This window comes from Culex pipiens, chromosome 2 (assembly GCF_016801865.2).
Source record: "Culex pipiens pallens isolate TS chromosome 2, TS_CPP_V2, whole genome shotgun sequence".
NCBI classification, from domain to species: domain Eukaryota; kingdom Metazoa; phylum Arthropoda; class Insecta; order Diptera; family Culicidae; genus Culex; species Culex pipiens.
The window spans coordinates 141,671,607-141,696,389 of record NC_068938.1 but is presented as its reverse complement, the minus strand read 5'-3'; the positions used below and the strand labels follow the sequence as shown (position 1 = coordinate 141,696,389).

At 35.0% G+C, this 24,783-nt stretch overlaps 3 protein-coding genes across 5 annotated transcripts; 2 read left to right on the top strand and 1 right to left on the bottom strand.

Moving 5' to 3' along the window:
* The first annotated feature begins 606 nt into the window (after positions 1-606).
* LOC120425794 (viral IAP-associated factor homolog) lies at positions 607-1,670 on the top strand. Its single transcript, XM_039590402.2, has 2 exons — positions 607-810; positions 895-1,670. The coding sequence occupies exons 1-2, from the start codon at positions 805-807 to the stop codon at positions 1,588-1,590; spliced, it is 702 nt and encodes a 233-aa protein (XP_039446336.1). The 5' UTR covers positions 607-804; the 3' UTR covers positions 1,591-1,670.
* Positions 1,671-8,236: 6,566 nt separating this feature from the next.
* Positions 8,237-23,927, bottom strand: LOC120425797 (alpha-endosulfine). 3 transcript variants are annotated; one of them, XM_039590405.2, is made up of 3 exons: positions 23,771-23,927; positions 9,668-9,781; positions 8,237-9,605 (listed from the first exon to the last, which is right to left on the bottom strand). In XM_039590405.2, the coding sequence occupies exons 2-3, from the start codon at positions 9,731-9,733 to the stop codon at positions 9,294-9,296; spliced, it is 378 nt and encodes a 125-aa protein (XP_039446339.1). In that variant the 5' UTR covers positions 9,734-9,781; positions 23,771-23,927; the 3' UTR covers positions 8,237-9,293. The 3 variants fall into 3 exon arrangements, with proteins under 3 accessions (XP_039446339.1, XP_039446341.1, XP_039446340.1); XM_039590407.2 differs by lacking the exon at positions 23,771-23,927 and adding an exon at positions 23,458-23,481; XM_039590406.2 differs by lacking the exon at positions 23,771-23,927 and adding an exon at positions 23,314-23,451.
* LOC120425796 (uncharacterized) lies at positions 17,026-21,834 on the top strand. The gene is made up of 3 exons (XM_039590404.2): positions 17,026-17,331; positions 17,664-17,755; positions 21,664-21,834. Exons 1-3 carry the CDS (start codon positions 17,066-17,068, stop codon positions 21,693-21,695), a joined length of 390 nt encoding a protein of 129 aa, XP_039446338.1. The 5' UTR covers positions 17,026-17,065; the 3' UTR covers positions 21,696-21,834.
* Positions 23,928-24,783: the final 856 nt, after the last annotated feature.

Genomic DNA, 24,783 nt, shown 5'->3' with positions numbered 1-24,783 from the left:
AACCTTTTTGGCTTAATTTTTACATTGTGGATCGTCAAAATTACTATTGTTTGTTTTTTAATGGTTTATTTGATGAAATCGGTTCACAGATGACCAGTGAACATAACTTTTCCAAAAGATTGAAAAATAATTTATACAAGTCATTTTTATCTACATTTTATGTTAAAAATCAATCCGGCCCGCGGGCCTGACCAATTTTTCACTTAAAACTTACATAAAAACAAACTGCAAAATTATTTTTTCAAACTTTTGTCAAAGTTATGTTCACTGGTCATCTGAGAACCTATTCCATCAAATAATCCATGAAGAATGGGCAATTGCTATTTTGACGATCAAAAATGTGAAAATTAAGCCAAAAAGGTTGGGCAGGCTTGGTTTATACTAACTGGCTATCGTAACCAATAAAACAACAAATTACAAAATTATTTCAAAATATAATAAGGTAAATTCATTTCATAAAAAAATTTAATATGTTAAAATTTGCCAGCAAAAAATAAGGTTTTTAAGAACCAGTTCTTGATTATAACTTAGCAGTATTTAATATTTTTTCTATTTTCATGTATCGCACTACGGACAGTATTCGCTTCGCCTACGGTAGCAATGTTTTAGTCTGACTTTTCTTTCTTCGCATGACTAAACTGCATGCGCTCGGCACTCCTCTCAAGATCCAAATTAGTTGGATTGAATTTACTGTTAACTGTGAATTGAACTTACTGCTAAATAGTGAAATATCAAGTATTTCAGTTGTACTTAACTAGAATAGTTGTGTTTGGTTTAGTTACATCCCCAAAACCTCGACTCAAAATGCAGGTAAGCAACTCGTTTACCATATATGGGCAAATAAATATCCGGTCAAGGCTGATTCCATCGTACTGATGATGTTCCGTTCCGTAGGACCCCAACGAAGACACCGAGTGGAACGATGTCCTCCGCGCCAAGGGAATCCTTCCGCCGAAGCCAAAAGAGGCGGAAATCACCGAGGATGACATTATCGGCATGATTGAGAACACGATCGAGCAGAAGGCGAACGGCGGCAAAGACATGTCCAAGATGGGCCTGGACGAACTGGACGAGCTGGAAGATTCCGAGGACGAAGCCGTGCTGGAGGAGTACCGTCGCAAGCGGATAGCCGAGCTGCAGCAGCTGGCCCGGAAGGCCAAGTTCGGTTCGTTGCTGGAGATTTCCGGCCAGGACTACGTGAACGAGGTGACCAAGGCCGGCGAAGGAATCTACGTCGTGCTGCACCTGTACAGCCGAGGAGTTCCGTTCTGTTCGCTGGTCAATCAGCATCTGTCCCAGCTGGCGCCCCGTTTTCCGGCGACCAAGTTTGTCCGGGCCATCGCCACGACCTGCATTCCGAACTACCCGGAGCGGAACCTGCCGACGATCTTCATCTACTACGAGGGCCAGCTGCGGAAGCAGTTTGTGGGGATGATCGAACTGGGCGGCACGAATCTGACCTGCGACGAGCTGGAGTACATGCTGGGCCAGACGAAGGCGATCGAAAGTGGCATCACGGAGGATCCACGGAAGGAGAGGGCGGTCAAGGACAAGATGTTCGCGGAACTGGCGGACAATAATGATTGGTAGAGAGTGGAGGCAAAGTTTTTCATTTAGCTCAACCAAACACATTTGTACTCGATTGCAATAAAACATATTTTTTACATTAACATTTTGATGATTTTGGTGCGACTTTTTGGAGAAAGCCAATTTTAAATATGGAGCAATTCCATGTCAAAGTTAATCGGTTGTACCGGAACCTCTCCGATTTCAATGAAACTTTTTAGACATGTTATCCTACGCTTAGGTATATAAGTCGTTAGGATGTAACAAAAATGACTTTTTGGCGGGCATTCAAGGGTTTGTTCCGGTGGGCATACTAAGCCCAAATCCAAAATATGAACTTGATTGGACGTAACAGGACCTGGCGCTCCGCCCTTCAATTTTAAATGGGATTTAACCCGTAAAAAAAGATTTTTTCAAAAATGTCACTTTTTGAGGCATTTTGGCCACGGAAACGTTTATTTTCAACATCATTGGCGTGTAGGCCAGATCCTTGCGCATCTTTTGGTATATATACAGTTGAAATCTGGAGCACCCTGGAGCTCGGTACAGACCCTCAAAGTTTGGCATTTTTTCAAAAAATTGACCCCGGCAAAAAAGATATGCGTCGCACCTCGCGACGCCCGAGACGCCATTTGATTTTGCTGGGGCCGATTTTTCGAAAAAATGCCAAACTTTGAAGGTCTGTACTGAGCTCCAGGGAGCTCCAAATTTCAATGTTATATATACCAAAAGATGCGCAAGGATCTGGCCTACACGCCGATGATGTTGAAAATAAACGCTTCCGTGGCCAAAATGCCTCAAAAAGTGACATTTTTGAAAAAAACTTTTTTTACGGGTTAGTGAGTGTAGTGCGCCATTGCATTATAACGCTTTCAAACATCACAACAAACATTAAAGCGGCCAAGACTACTGCGTAAAGTTTACCGCAGAGATGATTCGTTGAAAATTGTTGCAATATTTTAAGAAAATGCTTTTGAGGCAGTGCTGTTAAACTTTAATTAACGTTAACGCGTCCGTTAATCGTTAAAATTAACGTGAACGCGAACGGAGCCTACGTTGATCTTAACGAGAACGTGAACGGAGCACGTTAATTAACGTCGTTAATTAACGCCGTTAATTAACGCGTTAATCCTTCTGAGGCCCGACTTTGCGGGCCTGTATATCCCAAATGACAACATTTAGCGGGTTACTTCCAATTGGACTTGACTCTAAAAGCTCCCGGAAGAGGTATTTGGCCATCGTGGCCACCGGTTCCGGCAACCCGGAACTTCCGGAAAACATATTTTTTACTGGTTTTATCAAAGAACAAGTATTTGAGTAAATTTTTCGAACGGATTTTTTTTGTTAATCTTAACATTGCCTGTTTTGGGTCGATTCAGGCCAACTGTGGCCACTCCAGAATCGGTTCCGATGTACACCATATACTTGATTAACACAACAAAATGGGGCTGTTTAAATCGAGAATCGTTTAAAAAAAGAATGTCCATGACTTAAGTTGAGGATAATTTTCAAAATGTATCAATTGTAATTCGTTTAATTTTGTTATTAACACATTTTAGCATAGTTTTGGAAAACCTAGGATGTTCTAGTTCATCCGAAACATCCGGGAATGTTTTGCAACAGGCTTACCAAAGAAACAAGTCGACAACGGACAACGGATACTACCCAGACTGCTTCAGTAGTATGATAGGTTACAGTGCATTATTGTAACAATTTATTGGGATGTTCTGAGTCATCCGAGAACCCCTTGGAGTTAAGACCGGTGAGTCTACCGCCATAACAAGCAGGAGGTCGGCAGTTTTTGACCACGGCACATACCCGAATAGCTTCAGAGAGTATGGTAGACTACTTTGCTAATGTGTTGGAAAGTCCTGAGTCTTCCAAGGACTCCCTGGAGTTAAGATCTGCGGGTCTAAAGCCGTGACAAGCCAGAGGTTGACGGTTTTTGACCCCGGCACATACCCGAATAGCTTCAGTGAGCATGGTAGACTTCTTTGTTAATGTGTTTGGATGTCCTGGGTCATGCAAGGACTCCCTGAAGTTAAGATCTGACTGACAGCTTGTCACAGTTCTGCCGTCTCTACTTCCACCGTAACCATGGAAACCACCATGCAGCCCAACCCACGCAGCCTATCGTGGGGTGGGTGGGTGTTTGTGTTTTCATGGTAACCAGCGTGGTTTCCATGGTTACGGTGGAAGTAGAGACGGCAGAACTGTGACAAGCAGCAGGATAGCTGGCCTACTTGGATTCAGTGCTTTGCGACTGCGTCTGCTTGCACTATGCTAACTGAAACCACCCAGGTAGGTTTTTTAACTGGACCACCGAAAACAATAGGCAGTGCATTACAAAAAATCATGGAATTTTGTATGTCGGTCGTAAACATAATTTGTCTCCATATTCAAGGTCAAGTTCAATACAAGGTCGGGTCATGAGGCGTCGGCATGATTCCGTAGCAACTTTTCAAAACGGCGTAACCTTGGATGTTGGCCAACGATAGCCGGTTCCGGAGTGGTCCGGTTGGGCCAGCAAACATAGGCATGACCATGACAGATGAAAGCTTTAAATTTCACAGAGTTCAACATGTTACATGTAGGGGGTTTCAATAAGGCAGTCTTCGGAACTGAGTACAAGGTACATTGGAACCGATTCTGGAGTGGCCACAGTTGGCCTGAATCGACCCAAAACAGGCAATGTTAAGATTAACAAAATGAATCCGTTTGAAAAATTTACTCAAATACTTGTTCCTTGATAAAACCAGTAAAAAATATGTTTTCCGGAAGTTCCGGGTTGCCGGAACCGGTGGCCACGATGGCCAAATACCTCTTCCGGGAGCTTATAGAGTCAAGTCCAATTGGAAGTAATTTGCTAAATGTTGTCATTTGGGATATACAGGCCCTCAAAGTCGGGGCCTCAGAAGGATTAACGCGTTAATTAACGGCGTTAATTAACGACGTTAATTAACGTGTTCCGTTCACGTTCTCGTTAAGATCAACGTAGGCTCCGTTCGCGTTCACGTTTAGGTTAACTTTTAACGATTCCGTTAAGTTAAACTTCGTTAATTTAAACGTTTAACAGCACTGTTTTGAGCAGTTCTCTACGGTATCGGTCTTTTGCCTTCCTCACTGAGGTAAGGCTATAATCCTGCTCGAAAAATGAACTTATGAAAAACAGCTCGTAGACCTATATTCATGTATACTTACCGACTCAGAATCGAAAACTGAACAAATGTATGTGTGTGTGTGTGTGTCTATGTGTGTGTGTGTGTGTATGTGTGTGTGTGAGTATGTATGTATGTGTCAAAAATTCTTGCCAAGTTTTCTCAGCACTGGCTGGTCCGATTTTGATCAAACCGGTTGCATTCGACTTGGTTTAGGGTCCCATACATCGCTATTTAATTGTTTGAAGTTTCGATAAGTAGTTCAAAAGTTATATATAAAAATGGGTTTTCACATATATCCGGATCTCACTTATATGCATGAAAACTATGTCCGGATCCATCATCCAACCCACTGTTGGTTAAGTAATCAAAAGACCTTTCCAACGAGTCCAAAACATTGAAGATCTGGCAACCCTGTCTCGAGATATGTTCACTTAAGTAATATTGATGCCCTTTTTGGAAGCCGAATCTCGCTTAAATGTATGTAAACTATGTCCGGAGCCACCATCCGACCCATCGTTGGTTAGGCTATCAAAAAACGTTTCCAACGAGTCAAAAACATTGAAGATCTGGCTACCCTGTCTCGAGATATGGCCACTTAAGTGATATTTATGTTTATTTTTTTTTGCGTACATTTTTTTTGCGGATCTAAAAAATAGCTGAACTATGTTTCCAAACCACTCATATCACCCATTGTTGGTAATGAGTGAGGAAGGCTCCAGCCACATAGGTGGATTAAGTTAGTTTTTTCTTTAATTTTATTTTTTGTTTTTTTTTAAATCCGGCTGAAACTTTTTTGGTGCCTTCGGTATGCCCAAAGAAGCCATTATGCATCATTGTTCGTTCATATAATTTTCCATACAAATTTGGCAGCTGTCCATACGAACATGATATGTAAAAATTCAAAAATCTGTATCTTTTGAAGGAATTTTTTGAACGATTTGATGTCTTCGGCAAAGTTGTAGGTATGAATATGCACTACACTGGAAAAAAATGATGCACGGTAAAACATTTTTTTTTTTTTGGTGATTTTTAATTTAACTTTTTGTCACTAAAACTTGATTTGCCAAAAAACACTATTTTTATTTTTGATATGATATGATGATATGTTTAAAGGACATCAAATGCCAACTTTTCAGAAATTTCCAGAATGGGCAAAAAATATTTGACCGAGTTACGATTTTTTGAATCAATACAGATTTTTTCAAAAAATCGAAATATTGGTCGCAAAAATTTTTCAACTACATTTTTCGATGTAAAATTGAATTTGCAATCAAAAAGTGCTTTAGTGAAATTTTGATAAAGTGCGTCGTTTTCGAGTTATAGCAATTTTTAGGTAACTTTTTTGAAAAAAGTCGCAGTTATACATTTTTTTTAAAATAGTGCCCATGTTTGCCCATTTCCGAAAAAAATGTTTTTGAAAACCTGAGAAAATTCTCTATATTTTTCTTTTTTGAACTTGGTTGATACGAGCCATAGTTGCTGAGATATTGAATCCATGCAAAGGTTAAAAAACAGAAAAATTGATGTTTTCTAAATCTTACCCAAAAAACCCACAATTTTCTAACGTCTCAGCAACTAATGGTCCGATTTTAAATGTTAAAATATAAAACATTAGTGAAATTTTCCGATTTTTTCGAAAACAATATTTTCTAAAATTTTAAATCAAGACTAACAATTCAAAAGGGCCAAACATTCAATATTACGCCAAACTAATCACCTTTCTTTTGCGTCTAAGACAGCTAAAATCGGATGAAATGGCGCGGAGATATTAAAAAAAAAAGTGGTTTTGCGAAAAATGAAGAAAATTGCCATTTTTCGAACCACCCTAGCATAATGTAGGTCTTCCTAATGGTCAAACAAAAAAAATACGGGTCTAATTATTTTGGCCAAGGAACCCCCACAAAAATTGCTGAACTGCCGCTATAATCTGGTCCGTCCCATATGTAAAAAGTGAGTGCTGAGATAACGCTGTGAGAAACCCAAAAAAAGTTTCACCATTTATCACGTTCTAAACTAAATATTTCTATTTAACCCTCTCCCGCCCATGGTTACTCCAGAGCACCAAAACTTTGAACTCAAATATCTCGGAACTGACACAACTTTTCATTGTGCTTTAAGTTGCAGGTGTTCATGTAGAATGTATACTAACATCTCCCCAAATTTTATCAAATTTGGTCAAGCACAAGCAAAGTTACAGTACGAAATGTAAACAAAAATGGGCAAATTTTAGGGAAATAAATAAGACATGTTTTCAGAAGCCCGTAAAAATTACCAAATACAAAATTTTATGAAACAAAAAATGTTTTGCTATCATTTGAACCTTGGACAAGAACCCCTGTGAATAACATTGTGAGTTTGGACCAATTTTGAGTGTTTTTCAACCTTTTTCATTTGGTGCACCAGAGCACCACCTAGGCATATGAGCAACTAAATATTCAGGAGCACTTTTTTTCTAAATTACAGAAAAAGCTTATTTTTACCAAAACAAAAGTTAATAAACGTTTTGACTATTCATAAACAAGGCAAAACATTGTTATTAGACCGATGGTTTTATTATTTTCCTTAATTTCATGAAAATGGTTGTTTGTGAGTTTTTAATGAGCCAATCAAAGAAACCTGAAAATGCAGAGATTTTAGAATTTGTAATTCATACTTCAGAAATATGGTCTTACAGACAAGAATAAGTAGTTTTAAACACAATTCGAAGCATTTTCAAACAACTGAACCAATAGATTTGAAGAAAACGAGATTTTGTGATTTAAAAAAAAGTTGCTCATCTTCCTGATGGTGCTCTGCTGCCCATGTTCACATAAATGTCCCATATGCAAAAACAGCAAGCTGAGAAAAACGCATTTGAAGTTTGTCCCATACATAAGGCTACGTGTTAAGTTTTCGCGAAAAAACTGGATTTCCTCCTGATTTCTAGTACAAAGTACTGGATGTTATAGGCTCTTTTGAAAGGGCACACAATTTTGAACCAAACTGCATCAATAACTCGAAATCGATGAAAATGCATATGGGACATTTATGCGATCAGGGGCAGTATAGGACCATAAAAATACTCTAGAGATTTCCTTTTGCTTTGACATGAAAATTTCATAAAATTACTCATTCTTGAACGTCGAAAACGCCAACTTGTCTGTCCCACAAATAACAGAATCAATAAATGCTGAAAAATTATATTTTTTAGCACTTAAATGGATGCTGAAAGGTTGAACTTTTTTGTACTTGTTTCGGAAAGTAATATTAAAAAAAATATGTTTAAACGGATAATTGGCACAGAATACAAATAAACAGCGCTTATTTTTGTCCATCTTTGGGCTACCTAGAAAAACCTTTCTACGCCTCGAGATTCAAACTGACGATCATTGGATAGCGAGCGCCCAAGCGCCTACCGTCTGAGTCACCAGAGCAGGCTGATTTTGATTTAAAAAAAATGTTCGTAAGGTCACATGGCAAGGCATAACAAGGCTGTGATATCTGCTCGACAAACGAAAACACCACTACTGTCTCCCTAGCAGTTTAAAATCAGATGAATAATTATTCACATATACAGTACAACACCTGGCTGAAAACACTCTTCTGCAGGTAGCCTGCCTGCCCACCTCCTTCTCCTCCTCGGGTCAGATCGCTTTGCCGTAACCTCATTCCGAAAGGGAAGGGAGGAACCGGATGTTTCGATGTTTCTGTGTGTCCTCTCCCGTGGCCAAATTTTGTGTGTGTGTGTGTGTTTTGTGTGAGTTTTTGTTTCCACCGCTCTCTTTGCTCTAGATTAGTAGATTTTCTAACCATTCTTTGTTTTTCCCTAAACCGTTTTGATTTCTGGAGCAACACGAGAAATTGGCGGATAAGCATTTTGACAGCTAGAACTATTGTGCAAATTCCGAGCCAACAGGTAACTTTTTCACAAAATTCGATGTGTTAAACAATAGCTGGCCTTCCCAGCAACCTTCTAACGGTGGGGGATTTGTTGAAGAGTTACCCATTGGCTCTGAATTTGCAAAATAGTTCTAGCTGTCAAAATGCTTATGCGCCCTTTTCAAATGTTGCTCCAGATTTGTGATTTTTTCTCTCAATCTCTCCGAAAAGTAAGGATTTCTACACATGATTTTGTATTATTTTTTTCCAGATGGTATGCACTAAATAGGCTTAAATTTGCGCTTTATGAACGAATACGATTAAGTGATACAAGGATTATAACTTAGAGTAAGTGTATTGGAGAAAACTAAACTTTAAACCTAATTTTTAAGCTTGCCTTCGAGCATCGATTGGGACCGAACCGAATGTTTTGCATGGCCAAATCGTAGCGCCTATTTATTTTCAACGCGCTAAGCTGAAAACGGGCGCGAGCGGGGAGAGGGGGCTCACCTTTCACTTACAACTAGAAACTTAACGACAAAAACCCACACAGCAAATAAAGAGAGGAGACTAACCATAATCGTACGCAGTATGGGAGAAGGGGGAGGGGGGGGACGATCAAAACTAAACGCGGAGATGAAGGTGATTACGCGCGACAAATCTCACAACAACGAATAAGAAAGAAAGAAAGTTCAGCTTGCAGCTTACTTAACTTTGAAACTTGTTGCACTGCTGGATGATGGAGGTTTTCCGCACTGGCACGGATTCCGGCGTCGGGATGGCCTCTCCGGTCGGCACCTTGTTGGCAAACACCTGCTTCACGCCACCGCCCTTCTGCTTCGCCATCTGGTAATCGCCCGAGTCGAAGTACTTCTGGCCCTTCTGGAGGCGCTTCTGCAGGAAGGCCGAGTGGCCGCCGAGACCGCGCGGGCCGCCGCCGAGCCCGATGTTGCCCCCGTACTTGGCCTTCATTTTGGCCTCCTCCTGCTGCTCGAGCTCGCTGACCGATTGCTGTTGCTCCTGAAAAGTTTAAGTTTTGAGAGTTATTTTACCAAGGAAAGTTCAAATTTCTTCTGACAAACCTCGGTCTCCGTTTGCTCGGTCGTGGTCTGCTCGGTAGTTTTGTCTGTGCTTTCCTCGGAGCTCATGATGGCGGTTTACAGGACGCTTGTACTTTCTAGACGAGTTATGAAAATCTGAAAGATAACAAGCGAAAGATCCTATTAAATATACCTATCTGAAAATGTAATAATCTAGATTATACAAGGGAAGTTTGAAGTGCTACAAAGCGGACTAATAAAATTTCGTAGAGTTTATAGACTGCACGACTTCCGCGAAGATGCGTCTAAAAAAATTGGAGATACGATCCGACGTACACCAACTCTTCCAAAATCTCGAACTCGTATTAGTCGATCGCCACGCTCGGTCCTATTTGAGTTACTTCGTCTTCGACACATTCATCTTCAATACAACCTTATCCGCTTCCCGCTTCAATTCGGTGTACCTACTAGCCACCTCCTCGAACGTTCAGCCGACAATGTCTATGTCGTCGATGAGCAGATGAACTGGCTGGATCGCTTGATTATCGTGCCCTGCATGTTGAAGACCGCCCGTCCAATGACACCTTCAAGCCCAATAATAAAAATAGGCAGGATATACCGTCAACTTGTCCCATTTCCTTGCGCGATTTGATCGTGTCGGACATCGCACCCGATATCTTCACCGTGCCCCATCCATCGTTGATTTCACCATTCTGATCAGCTTCCCGGGAAAGCCGTTCTCGTACATGATCTTCCAGAGCACTTTGCGATCGATCGAGTCGTACGCGGCTTTGAAATCGATGAATAGGTGGTGCGGGGATCTTTTTTTACATGCCATCACGGAGCTGTGCGTCTATTTATAGATCCGAGATCTATTGTTCTTCGTCATGATGGTAGATGATGATCTCCTGGGGGTCTTGTTGAAAGAGTCTTTCTTCCTTCTTTCACGTGTTGTGGTGTGGTGACCAACTATCTTCCCGTTCATCCCTCACTCACACACCGCTAGTTGTTGTAGTGGGGGGAGCGACATGTGTGTGGTAATTAATTACCGAGTTTCTGTTGCTTCCAGAGGGAGCAGGGGGTTTATCCCTAATTTGATGAGCAACTTTAATCAATCCAGCAAGTTTTCTAAGTTGCTTACTTTCGTAAGTAACTTATGGATTTTACTTTACTTAACCCTCTAACGCCCAGAGCTGTTTGCTTATCGTAAAAATAGTAAATGGCTAAATTTTGGTACAATATTGCAGGAAATACTTTACTTTGACCCATAAACATCGAATTGGTGCAAAAAAGTTGAATTTGAAGTGGTGCACCAGAGCACCATCAGGAAGATGAGCAACTTTTTTTTAAATCACAAAATCTCGTTTTCTTCAAATCTATTGGTTCAGTTGTTTGAAAATGCTTCGAAATGTGTTAAAAACTACTTATTCTTTGCTGTAAGACCATATTTCTGAAGTATGAATTACAAATTCAAAAATCTCTGCATTTTCAGATTTTTTGATTGGCTCATTCAATACTCACAAACAACCATTTTCATGAAAAATAAGGAAAATAATAAAACCATCGTTCTAATAACAATGTTTTGTCTTGTTTATGAATAGTCAAAACTTTTATAAACTTTTGTTTTGGTAAAAATAAGCTTTTTCTGTAATTTAGAAAAAAGTGCTCCTAAATATTTAGTTGCTCATATGCCTGCCTGAAAAAGGTTGAAAAACACTCAAAATTGGTCCAAACTCACAATGTTATTTACAGGGGTTCTTGTCCAAGGTTCAAATGATAGCAAAAAAATTTTTGTTTCATAAAATTTTGTGTTTGGTAATTTTTACGGGCTTTTGAAAACAGGTCTTATTTATTTCCCTAAAATTTGCCCATTTTTGTTTACATTTCGTACTGTAACTTTGCTTGTGCTTGACCAAATTTGATTTGGGGAGATGTTAGTATACATTCTACATGAACACCTGCAACTTAAAGCACAATGAAAAGTTGTGTCAGTTCCGAGATATTTGAGTTCAAAGTTTTGGTGCTCTGGTGTAACCATGGGCGGGAGAGGGTTAATTCTAGACTTTTTTATTATTCGGTCCTATAAGTTTTTTTTTTTTTTTTTGAAAAGGTCTAATAAACCAAATTTCTAGTTTTTGCTTTTTGGGTTTTTTTTGAAACCGCCTTGAGTCAGGGGTATTAAAAACACCCAAAAAGCAAAAACTGAAAATTTGGTTTATTGGACCTTTTCAAAAAAAAAAACTCCAGAAATGTAAACATTGAGTGTATCCCTTTCACACCTTATGTCAATGCCCATGGGAGTAAGCGGAAAACACTCAATGTTTACTTTGTTTATAAGACCTAATAAAAAAAATCTGGAATAATTCCAATTATTGTTCTAAGCTAAGTGATTGAAGATAGATCATTAGCCTACCTATGGAATTTTAATATTAACCCTAACATGTTAAAATCAAGTTAAGACAGGGTGGCCACCAGATTTCGATTTTCAATTTCCCGGTTTTTTCCCGGTTTTCTCCCGAGCCCAGAAGGAATTTTCCGAAATGTTTTTAAACCAAACTACCATGTTTTTTTAGGCTAACGTTAGTACCAACAAACTTTTTGAACGCATACATTTGGTTCAATGTTTGAATTCCTCAAGAAAGCTTTCAAATCTTGAGTAAAAATTAAGTAAGTTGTAAACGAAGCCGTTTTTATCTGTTTCAAATCCAAACATCTAATTTCCATAATGATTGGGATTTTTCATCATCATACATGTAGATTGTATAACCTCAAAATAAAAAAAAATCGTTTTATTTTTTAGAATGAGATTAATTGTTACTACAATTTATTAATTTTAAAGAAAAGAATTGCAAAAATAAATTGTTATCAACATTTCCGAAAAATCAGGGGGCAAAAAATATTTTTCAAAAAACATCAAAATTTCAATTGAAATTTAAGTGCAACCAGCTGAAATCAATATAAAATGCATTCCCTTGCGTTTGGAATCATTTTTAAGCATGTTTGGGTTAATTTAATAATCTTTTATTTTTTTTAAATTTTACACCTTTATTTTTTTTTGTTACCGTCAAATCTTACATTTTTTGAAGACAAAACAAATAAACTAGTGTAAAATGTATTTGAACACTTTTTGCATTCAAATGTTGAGACTATGGATTGTTCCCCCACTTGACCCCGGCCAGAGCCGAGGGACAAAAACTTTGAAAAATATTAGCATCGGCCTTATTTTCAACATGATCTCAATTTTTGTGTTGATTTAGTAACCACCTAAAAGTGATTGCCTGTATTTCAAGTGACTTTTTTGTAGCAGAATTCTAAATATATTGTATTTTTAAAATATCTGAAAATTTGACATAAATTTCAAACGACATTTTAAAAAACTTTGCAAAAAAAATTCATTGCAAGTTGTCCTTAATAATTTGTCTGGCTGAGAATCTCAAATATTATCAAATAAAATAATATTTACAAACAGAAACTCCATGATATTATTATTTTTAAGTTGAAATATATTATAATTCAACGGTTCTCAACCTTTTCTAGGCTAGGTACCCTTTTTCGTGTTACTTAAGCTGCTGGTACCCCCTAGCGTTCATACATGATATTTTTCGTTTGCATGAGATTTTTTTACATTCCAATTCACGAAGAAAGAAAGAATTTTGAAGTATTAAAAATGTCGTAAATCTTGTTTCTAGAGTTGTTTAAAAACATGTACTGGATAGGCCACACAACGTCCATGTACATTTCTTCAAATCAGTTTTCTTAATAAAGCTTCAAAATAAAATGTTGTACCCTGTTTTTCTTTAAAACTATCTACTGAAAATGCCTTTAAATTTGGAGAAATTCCTTTTGTAAATTAAATTTTCGTTGTCTTTTTCATTTCTACAAACATCCCCCATATTTTTTTAAATTTTATTTTTATGTAAATTTAAATTTTGTAAATAGTATTTTTTTGAAGTTGTAGCTATTTTCAATTGAAAAATTATTCTATAAAATTCTTTTCTGCTTTCTTTTTTGAACATTTTTCATCCATAATTTCCACTTACAAAAAATCCTAATTTTTATTTTATGCAAAACTAATATTTTAGCAAAGAAAGGTCGAATTGAAAATATCCAAATCATGAAACATAAGATTATTTTTACCAACATGGTAGTAAATGGTAGTTGGCACAATATACAAATTTGAAACAAATATTTGTAGAAAAAAAAACAAAAAAAAAAACGGTGCACTTTACTTCAAATTCATAAAATTTCTAAACGAATGCAAATTATATATTTATCATTCAAATATTTTTTAAACATTTTCTGATTGGTCAAAAACAATTCGCACGTAATTCATTGCACCTTAAGCATGGTTGTTAATTTTTGCTTCAAAGCAATTTGTTTTTTTTTCTCTCAAATATTTTGTTTGGGACAAATGTCCGCCATTGCGGGGTTTGTCCTCCGGACCCCCTGAGACCGCTCGTGGTACCCCCAGGGGTACATGTACCCCAGGTTGAGAATCGCTGGTAGAGGAAACATTTTGCTTTATTAAAATAAAAATCGCCATGTAAAAATATAATAGGATAAAACAGAAAAAGAAACATCCATAACCAAGAAGCATGAGTCTATTACACAAATTCAAACATAGTTTTTGCGAATTCTTCATTTGGAATAACAGGAATAATATTCTAATTGAGATAAGAACATATTGAATAATTTAAAGAGGCTTTTGTCAAATTTTAACTAAACATAAAATATTTTCCCGGTTTGTCAGTCGAATTCCCGAGTTTTTCCCGGTTTTCTCCCGGTGGATAAAAATCCCGGTTTTTTCCCGGATTTCCCGGTTTTTTCCCGAGGTGGCCACCCTGAGTTAAGAAATAAATTGCAATAATTGAAATCGCTTTGTAAATGTAAATTCAAGCTGTAAAAATCTAATGTGCCCCTTTTAAATGTTGCTTCAGTTATCATAGCGTTTCTCAACCTTTTGTGTTCCATTCCCCCCTTGGCTGATTTCCAAGAACTTCATTCCCCCCCTCCTTCCCCACTTTATTTTGAAGTTATTGGTTTCAAATATAATTACAAATTTTAGATGTTTACAGAATGATTGCAATTTTCATAACAAATTGATGCGTAAACAACTAAATAAACTAAAGAACAGACAACGCAGGTTTTATTTTTGATATGCGCTGTGATTTACATTTGCTGTCCATTTTTATAAGAACGCAAATTTCTTCTAAAGATTTCTAAAGATAAGTACTTTTTTTAAATTTATTTGAATGAATTAAAAGTCGCAAAAATTTGTATTTTTGATATTTTATCTTTAACTGCTCATATTTAATTAAAAAAATATAACAAAAAATATCTCATGTCTGTTTTATTAAATTTGTTTCTGTTTATTTTCACTAAACTACTCTTATTCAATATGTAATTCAGTGTTCTGCTAATACTCTGATTCATTATGGCCTATCTACAATCACTTAGCTTAGAAAATTTCACTTCCCGAATAAAATTATATGATGATTTGTATTGGCAAAACCATGAAGTTACAATAGATATTATAATATTTATGGTAAGTTTATGGTTGATTTTTTTTAACTTCATTGGAATGACGATAAAGTTATCGTAGATTTCATGGTTACAGCAAATTTCATGGTTTTGTTATTGGAAATGTTATAAATTGAAACAATAAAACTACTGTACATTTCATGAATACAGCAAATATTATGGTTTTGTTATTGGAAATCTCATAACACATTTTTTTCCAATTTTTTGTTACAGTATGTTTCATTGTAATGTTATAGTTGCATAGTGTGAACTTTTTTTGAACGATTTTTTTAAATAATGCGAATCATGTAATAAAAGTATTGAAAATATAAAAATATTAAAATATTAAAATATCAAAATATTAAAATATTAATTTACTGTTTTGTTTGTTAGTGGTTTTGTGGTTTTGTGGTTTTGTGGTGTTTTGTGGTTTTGTGGTTTTGTGGTTATGTGGTTTTGTGGTTTTGTGGTTTTGTGGTTTTGTGGTTTGTGTTTTTGTGGTTTTGTGGTTTTGTGGTTTTGTGGTTTTGTGGTTTTGTGGGTTTGTGGTTTTGTGGTTTTGTGGTTTTGTGGTTTTGTGGTTTTGTGGTTTTTGTGGTTTTGTGGTTTTGTGGTTTTGTGGTTTTGTGGTTTTGTGGTTTGTGGTATTGTGGTTTTGTGGTTTTGTGGTTTTGTGGTTTTGTGGTTTTGTGGTTTTGTGGTTTTGTGGTTTTGTGGTTTTGTGGTTTGTGGTTTTGTGGTTTTGTGGTTTTGTGGTTTTGTGGTTTTGTGGTTTTGTGGTTTTTTGGTTTTGTGGTTTTTGTGGTTTGTGGTTTTGTGGTTTTGTGGTTTTGTGGTTTTGTGGTTTTGTGGTTTTGTGGTTTTGTGGTTTTGTGGTTTATGTTGTTTTGTGGTTTTGTGGTTTTGTGGTTTTGTGGTTTTGTGGTTTTGTGGTTTTGTGGTTTTGTGGGTATGTGGAAAAGGTATGTGGAAATGACGGATATTGAGGATATTGATGGATATTAGAGGAATAGTGGAAAAGATGGTAAGAGGTATTGTGGGATATGTGGAAAGTGGTTAAGGTATTAATTAGATGATTTGGATATTAGAGGTTTTGAGTAATATGTGATATATGTGGAACTATGTGGAAATGAGTATTAGAGGGAATAGTAGGAAATGGTGGTAAAAGTGGATTGAGGAATAAGATGTATAAATGGATTAAGGGGTTAAGATGGTTAAGATGGTTAAAGATGGATTAGTAAATATGTGTGATAGTGGGTGTAAGTGGGTATTTAACGATAGTTAAAATATTAGATATGTGGAAAGTTGAATGATGTGTTTAAGATATTAAAAGAGGAAAATGTGTAATAATATGAAAATAGTGAAATGATTTAAATAGTGTTAAAGAGGTATAAAGAGTATTAGATATGTTAAATGTGGTTAAATAGTACAGTTTAAACATTGAACTGGGACACTTGTATTCATGGAACATTTAAACATTTAAACATTTAAACATTTAAACATTTAAACATTTAAACATTTAAACATTTAAACATTTAAACATTTAAACATTTAAACATTTAAACATTTAAACATTTAAACATTTAAACATTTAAACATTTAAACATTTAAACATTTAAACATTTAAACATTTAAACATTTAAACATTTAAACATTTAAACATTTAAACATTTAAACATTTAAACATTTAAACATTTAAACATTTAAACATTTAAACATTTAAACATTTAAACATTTAAACATTTAAACATTTAAACATTTAAACATTTAAACATTTAAACATTTAAACATTTAAACATTTAAACATTTAAACATTTAAACATTTTTATTCAATAATTGAAACGGCAAAAAATATTAAAGATCACAAAACGAGCACACCATGACACCTAAATTGGGTGACGCTCCCCTAACGAACACACCATGACACCTAAACTGGGCGACGCTCCCCCAACGAACGTACCATGGCGAGCTGTCATTTGCTTTCAATCTTTCGCGTGTTCGATCCTGTTTGTGTGGATTGTGTTTGGCCCGAGGTTTGGCCGCTGTTTAAACGAAAAAGTGTTAGTGAAATCGCGTGTGCTCGTGAAAAAGGCAACATCCGGCGTTTGTCCAACACGGTCTTGGACAAATTTGCCGGGTGACCGAACCGGAACGGCTCTGGGATGGCGTAACTTTTTCATATTTGGGTGAGTATAAGGAGTTTTGTTGAACTTGGAGAGGGCGGAATCGCACCCGCAACAGCAGCAGGCATTTTCATACAAATTTCCCAAGCTACTGGCTGATGCACAAAGTAATTTGTTTACCTTTTTTTGGTACCCTCCGCAAACTTCAAGCCATACAAAATTGTTGCCGGATCTTTTACGGGAGAGATCCGGAGAAAGATCCGGCAGCAATTTGTTTTGATTTGACGTTTGCTGAGGGTGCGGACAAGTTTGGTTATGTTCAAAAGAGAATGGTCAAGGTCAAGCTTGCGAGAGCAATGATCTTAACAAACTGTGTGTGTTCCTCTTTTTTACAGGGACTTCTTCTACCAGGCCCGGTGCCTGCTGCGGACACTTCCGGCCGGATTTGTTCAAGATGGTCGTTTCGTCTGGAGGCGAAAATCGTTAGGTAAGTTGTGTGTTGATGCTCAACGGTGAACGTCCAAACAACGGTCAAGGAAAAGGTCACGAAAAGAATTTTGTTGAGTGGTACGCAACTGAAAAATAACAGAAAGTAGCGTTTGACGTTTATTGGCACGGTGCCTGAGTTAAATTTGTTTTGATGAATAAATTGAATAATAGAATGCCAATTTGAATGCCACTGATTATTACAAATGTTCATATAATTTTGTATTTAATGAAAACATATAAAGCTGCTCATCAGACCGAATCTCAAAATGCTGAATCTTGGAAGGAAATTAGGCAATTAGGATATTAGGAAATTCGGAAATTAGGAAATTAGGAAATTAGGAGATTAGGAAATTAGGAAATTAGGAAATTAGGAAATTATGAAATTAAATATGAAATTAGGAAGTTAGGAAATTAGGAAATTGAGAAATAAGGAAATTAGGAAATTAGGAGATAAGGAAATTAGGAAATTAGGAAATTAGGAAATTAGGAAATTAGGAAATTAGGAAATTAGGAAATTGGGCAATTAGGAAATTGGGCAATAAGGAAATTAGGAAATTAGGAAATAAGGAAATAAGGAAATTAGGAAATTAGGCAATAAGGAAATCAGGAAATTAGGAGATTAGGAAATTAGGAAATTAGGAAATTAGGAAATTAGGAAATTAGGAAATTAGGAAATTAGGCAATTAGGAAATTAGGAAATCAGGAAATTAAGAAATTAGGAAATAAAGAAATTAGGAAATTAGGCAATTAGGCTATTAGGAAATTAGGAAATAAAGAAATTAGGAAATTAGGAAATCAGGAGTTTAGGAAATTAGGAAATTAGGAGATTAGGAAATAAGAAAATTATGAAATTAGGAAATTAGGAAATTAGGAAATTAGGAAATTAGGAAATTAGGATAATAGGAAATTAGGAAATTAGGCAATTAGGAAATTAGGAAATTAAGAAATTAGGAAATTCGGAAATTAAGAAATTAGGCAATAAGGAAATTAGGAAATCAGGAAATTAGGAAATTAGGAGATTAGGAAATTAGGAAATTAGGAAATTAGGCAATTAGGAAATTAAGAAATTAGGAAATAAAGAAATTAGGAAAATAGGCAATTAGGCAATTAGGAAATTTGGAAATTATGAGATTAGGAAATTAGGAAATTAGGAGATTAGGAAATTAGGAAATTAGGAGATTAGGAAATTAGGAAATTAGGAGATTAGGAAATTATGAAATTAGGAAATTATGAAATTAGGAAATAAGGAAATTAGGAAATTAGGAGATTAGGAAATTATGAAATAAGGAAATAATGAAATTCAGAAATAAGGAAATTAGGAAATTGGGCAATTAGGAAAGTAGGAAATAAGGAAATTAGGAAGTTAGGAAATTGGGCAATTAGGAAATTAGGAAATAAGGAAATTAGGAAATTAGGAAATTAGGAAATTAGGAAATTAGGAAATTAGGCAATTAGGAAATTAGGAAATTAAGAAATTAGGAAATTCGGAAATTCGGAAATTAGAAAATTAGGCAATAAGGAAATCAGGAAATCAGGAAATTAGGAAATTAGGAGATTAGGAAATTAGGAAATTAGGAAATTAGGAAATTAGGAAATTAGGAAATTAGGAAATTAGGCAATTAGGAAATTAGGAAATTAAGAAATTAGGCAATTAGGCAATTAGGAAATTAGGAAATTATGAGATTAGGAAATTAGGAAATTAGGAAATAAGGAAATTAGGAGATTAGGAAATTATGAAATTAGGAAATTATGAAATTAGGAAATTATGAAATTATGAAATTAGGAAATTATGAAATTAAGAAATAAGGAAATTAGGAAATTGGGCAATTAGGAAAGTAGGAAATCAGGAAATTAGGAAATTAGGAAATTGGGCAACTAGGAAATTAGGAAATAAGGAAATTAGGAAATTAGGAAATTAGGAAATTAGGAAATTAGGAAATTAGGAAATTAGGAAATTAGGAAATCAGGCAATTAGGAAATTAGGAAATTAGGAAATCAAGAAATTAGGAAATAAGGAAATCAGGCAATTAGGAAATTAGGAAATTAGGAAATTAGGAAATTAGGAAATTAGGAGATTAGGAGATTAGGAAATTAGGAAATTAGGAGATTAGGAGATTAGGAAATTAGGAAATTAGGAAATTGGGCAATTAGGAAATTAGGAAAAAAGGAAATTAGGAAAAAAGGAAATTAGGAAAAAAGGAAATTAGGAAAAAAGGAAATTAGGAAAAAAAGAAAAAAGGAAATTAGGAAAAAAGATAATAAGGAAATTGGGCAATTAGGAAATTAGGAAATAAGGAAATTAGGAAATTAGGAAATTAGGATATTAGGAAATTCGGAAATTCGGAAATATGGAAATTCGGAAATTTGGAAATTCGGAAAATAGGAAATTCGGAAATTCGGAAATTCGGAAATTAGGAAATTAAGAAATTAGAAAATAGGAAATTAGAAAATTAAGGAATTAAAAAATTAGGGAATTAGGAAATTTGGAAATTTGGAAATTTGGAAATTTTGAAATTCGGAAATTAGGAAATTAGGAAATTATGAAATTAGGAAATAAGGAAATTGGGAAATCAAGAAATTAAAAAATTTAAAAATTAAGAAATTACAAAATTAGGAAATTTGAATATTCGGAAATTCGGAAATTAAGAAATTAAGAAATTTAGAAATTTAGAAGTTAAGAAATAACAAAATTAGAAAATAAGGGAATAAGGAAATTAGGAAAATAGGAAATTAGGAAATCAGGAAATCAGAAAATTAGTAAATTAGGAAATTAGGGAGTTAGGAAATTAGGAATTCAGGCAATTAGGAAATTAGGAAATTAGAAAATTGGAAAATTGGAAAATTAGAAAATTAGAAAATTAGAAAATTAGAAAATTAGAAAATTAGAAAATTCGAAAATTAGAAGATTAGAAAATTAGAAAATTAGAAACTAAGAAAATAAGAAAATTAGAAAATTAGAAAATCAGAAAATTAAAAAATTAGAAAATTAGGAAATTAGGTTATTAAGAAATTATGAAATAAAGAAATTAGGAAATTTAGTTATTAAGAATTTAGTAATTTTAGAATTCTAGAATTTTAGAATTTTAGAATTTTATAATTTTAGAATTTTAGAATTTTAGAATTTTAGAATTTTAGAATTTTAGAATTTTAGAATTTTAGAATTTTAGAATTTTAGAATTTTAGAATTTTAGAATTTTAGAATTTTAGAATTTTAGAATTTTAGAATTTTAGAATTTTAGAATTTTAGAATTTTAGAATTTTAGAATTTTAGAATTTTAGAATTTTAGAATTTTAGAATTTTAGAATTTTAGAATTTTAGAATTTTAGAATTTTAGAATTTTAGAATTTTAGAATTTAAGAATTTAAGAATTTAAGAATTTAGAATTTTAGAATTTTAGAATTTTAGAATTTTAGAATTTTAGAATTTTAGAATTTTAGAATTTTAGAATTTTAGAATTTTAGAATTTTAGAATTTTAGAATTTTAGAATTTTAGAATTTTAGAATTTTAGAATTTTAGAATTTTAGAATTTTAGAATTTTAGAATTTTAGAATTTTAGAATTTTAGAATTTAGAATTTTAGAATTTTAGAATTTTAGAATTTTAGAATTTTAGAATTTTAGAATTTTAGAATTTTAGAATTTTAGAATTTTAGAATTTTAGAATTTTAGAATTTTAGAATTTTAGAATTTTAGAATTTTAGAATTTTAGATTAAATTTTCAAAACAACCTATCCCTCATGGATTTCCTATGCAGATAGGACCTTTTGAATATTTAATCTAGAATTCTAGAATTTTAGAATTTTAGAATTTTAGGATTTTTGTAACAGCTTATTTAATAGCATTTGTACCGAAACAAACATATGAAAATATTCCCTATGTCTAATTTAGTGTGTTTCTCTTTTACAGGGGCCTATTCCACTGAGGATTGTGCTTCATAAATACGCGAGAGTTCATCCCAAGTACGACGCAGTAGTTCCGGCACCGGCTACAAACATTTCGAACAACTTCAGAAAGTTCGGATTGAAGCAGAATATTAAAAGAAAACGACGCGGAAAAAAAGTACTAATTTTTTTAAAATCTACGAAAAGAACTATAAAAATACAATAAAACTTACCATATTGACCATTAATTTCAATGTATAAATATATGTTTTACAGTACAATTTAGTGGGGAGAAAAAAATAAATACAATGAAAATACAATAAATCATACTGTAGTTATTATTTATTTCAATGTACGAATATAGTTTAAACCGTACAATTTAGTATGGAAAAATCCATGAAGAACTGTGAATTAACTGTGCAAACCATTGTAATGGTTACTGTTTTTATTATAAATGTATGATGTTTTCTATGGTCAGGGTAATTTTTTGGACGGAAAAGGCATCAATGAAAATACGGTAGAATATATAGTTTTTGGTTTTTTTTTGTATGGGGAAAAGTCGAAATTTTTATGGTGACTGTGCCTAACAATACCCCTTTTTTATAGTAATTTCCCAAAATAAGATATATTCTATGGTGAAAAAACATAAAGGCTACTGTAGAATCATGGTAAAAATAACCATAGAATTTATCGTGTGATAACCATAAAATCTACTGTTGGTTTATAGTAAAACTTTATGCGGGATAGCTTAGGAATTTGAATCAATGGAAATGAAGCCGAGCTTCTACAATGGAAAAGTAATCAAATTAGAAACTGACGTATGGTTTGAAAAATTTCAAAATCTACGGTAAGTTGACATTTCAATATCAAAGGTAAACAAACAACTGCATAGCAACGTATATCAGCCCAGCAAAATTTCTAAGTTGATTGTGGATGACGGCCGTAAGTTGCGTACTTTCCTAAGTAACTACTTTACTTAGATGTTCTAAGCTAAGTGATTGTAGATAGCCCATTACAAAAATAATGATAAAAATCTTGGAGTGTCTGGAATAAGACAAAAACTCACAAAAGATATTACTTGAAAATTGCATTTTTTTAAGTTTGCAAAAAATCACAGCAATTTTTATAAATAGTATTCTCAAAAAATGTAAAAAAATAAAAACTCTAAAATAATATTTGAAACCCCAACTTTTTCTGAAGAACTGTCCAATTATTGCTCGTCTCAAAAAAAAAATACAAATGTCTGAGAAATATTGAAAAAATCATTTTGTTTTGTTCCAATAAATGTCAAACTACACAGTTGAAGTTGAAACTTTTTAAAATGGAATTTCAGGAAAAAAACAAATGTCGTTCTAACTAATCAAAGAAACTGATAGATAGTATAATGATTTATTTATTTATTTCTTTTTTTTGCAATTACGTTTAAGGACATTGAATTTCTCTTGAATCCTCATTCCCCCCCTAGAATAGCCAAATTCCCCCCCAGGGGGGAATTCCTCACCGGTTGAGAAACACTGAGTTATCATGTTTGCAAAACGGTGAAATACGAGTCTTATAGGAATAAATTACATTCCTATAAGACTTGAAAACCTTTCGCAAACATGATCAAACACGCAAACAAACTGGTTTAATGCACCCAAAATCAAAGAGGCAAATGAAAGTTTATAAAAATTACCAGAAAATCCACAAGCCTCTTCCAATCAAACAACAATCTCCATGCTTGCAGCTCCGAAGGAAACACTCTCCACAAACGTCAAACAAGATGGAAAATCAATAGACAAAAAAAGGGGGAGGGGGCCTCCGCACACACATTACTCACAGCCTGCTGCGTTCCGAATAATGCACAATGGCTTCAACACGGGCAAAAGGGAGACGCGAAGGTGCGTTTCTAAAGGCAAATTTCAAATTTGGCCTTGAGGTCGCACTAGAAAAAAAATACAATTACGCCAAACTACTCACTCCAGCGCACCGCAGCAAGAGCAGTGGGGCTTGTTTTGTTTCCTCGCGAGGCATTAGCTAGCAACTTTTTTGTTCCCGTGATTCCGCCCAAGAGGCCGCGACGACATCGAATTGTTCTTCTCTTTTCAGCGTGAATTTCCACCCAAAACCAGTGACCGCCGCAGCGCACTTACCTGACGAATGTTGGTCCGACGATGTACTCCAGGTTGGGGCGTCCGGAAGTGGGACAAAAAGGCTCACTCGCTCCAAATGGTTTCCAGAACTTCGCGACGGCTGCAAAGTGTTTTCAGCTGCGTTCTCTCTCTCTCTTCTGCTGCTGCTGTTGCTTCTTTTCCGTCAACCCCTTCTTTGTCGACTGTGTCGACTTTGCTTCTGTTTGACGTTTTCTCTTTCGTCGCGTTCGGTTGACATTTGCGGATGCCGTGTTGCCAGGATTTTGGTTTTTAGTTAAAGTGCACGGTTAATATCAACTTTTCAAATTATGGGTAAATTCGAGGGGCGGGACAATAGTAAGATATTAAATTATTTAATTAATTAACGGTAGGAATTAAATATATTAACGATTGTTTACGTTCAAAACAACGCCACCTCTTCTTACACTATACATTGATTTTTGACAGTTTGACACCACGCGTGTTTGTTGTTGTGTTTGGCGCAAAATTTGTGTCATCGAAGAGCGGTCGAGCAGGAAAGTACCAGCGCGCATCCAGGGCGGTAACCAGGACGTACTGGACGATATCAAAGCTGGCCCAGCCGGAAGATTTGTTGGAGAAGGCCATCGAGCGGCACATTGACACCCACCTGGATGCTGCGTTTGTTGAAAGGGATCCTCGACTCCAATTCTTCCCACGTCATTTCCCACAGATTTCTGGAAAAATGGTCCAGTTGGTTTGGTCTGGCTTCTCCGTCAACACTCCCGCCAAACAGCTGGACATGTTCAATGCGACCTACCAGAAGTGGTTTTCCCTGATGTATCCCTACACACAACTCCGTCAATAGCACGTTTGGATCGGCTTGGTCCAAAATCTCTTCAGCTTCACGGCGTCATTCTTTTTTACACAAAACAAAACAAGCTTGACAGCGGAGTGCGCGAAAGAGACACGAAGCAAACCAAAGTTTTCAAAGCAGGTGTGGCGCTGCCAAATGTCAAATGACATGAGGAATTTATTCCTTAATGTATTAAATA

Excerpts from the sequence above, each read along its gene's own strand:
- LOC120425797 (XM_039590405.2), bottom strand. The coding sequence starts at position 9,733 with ATGAGCTCCGAGGAAAGCACAGACAAAACTACCGAGCAGACCACGACC. Across the intron at positions 9,606-9,667 it reads CCGAGCAAACGGAGACCGAG|GAGCAACAGCAATCGGTCAG; the intron begins GTTTGTCAGAAG and ends TAAACTTTTCAG.
- LOC120425796 (XM_039590404.2), top strand. The coding sequence starts at position 17,066 with ATGACACCTAAACTGGGCGACGCTCCCCCAACGAACGTACCATGGCGA. Across the intron at positions 17,332-17,663 it reads CGTAACTTTTTCATATTTGG|GGACTTCTTCTACCAGGCCC; the intron begins GTGAGTATAAGG and ends TCTTTTTTACAG. Across the intron at positions 17,756-21,663 it reads CTGGAGGCGAAAATCGTTAG|GGGCCTATTCCACTGAGGAT; the intron begins GTAAGTTGTGTG and ends TCTCTTTTACAG.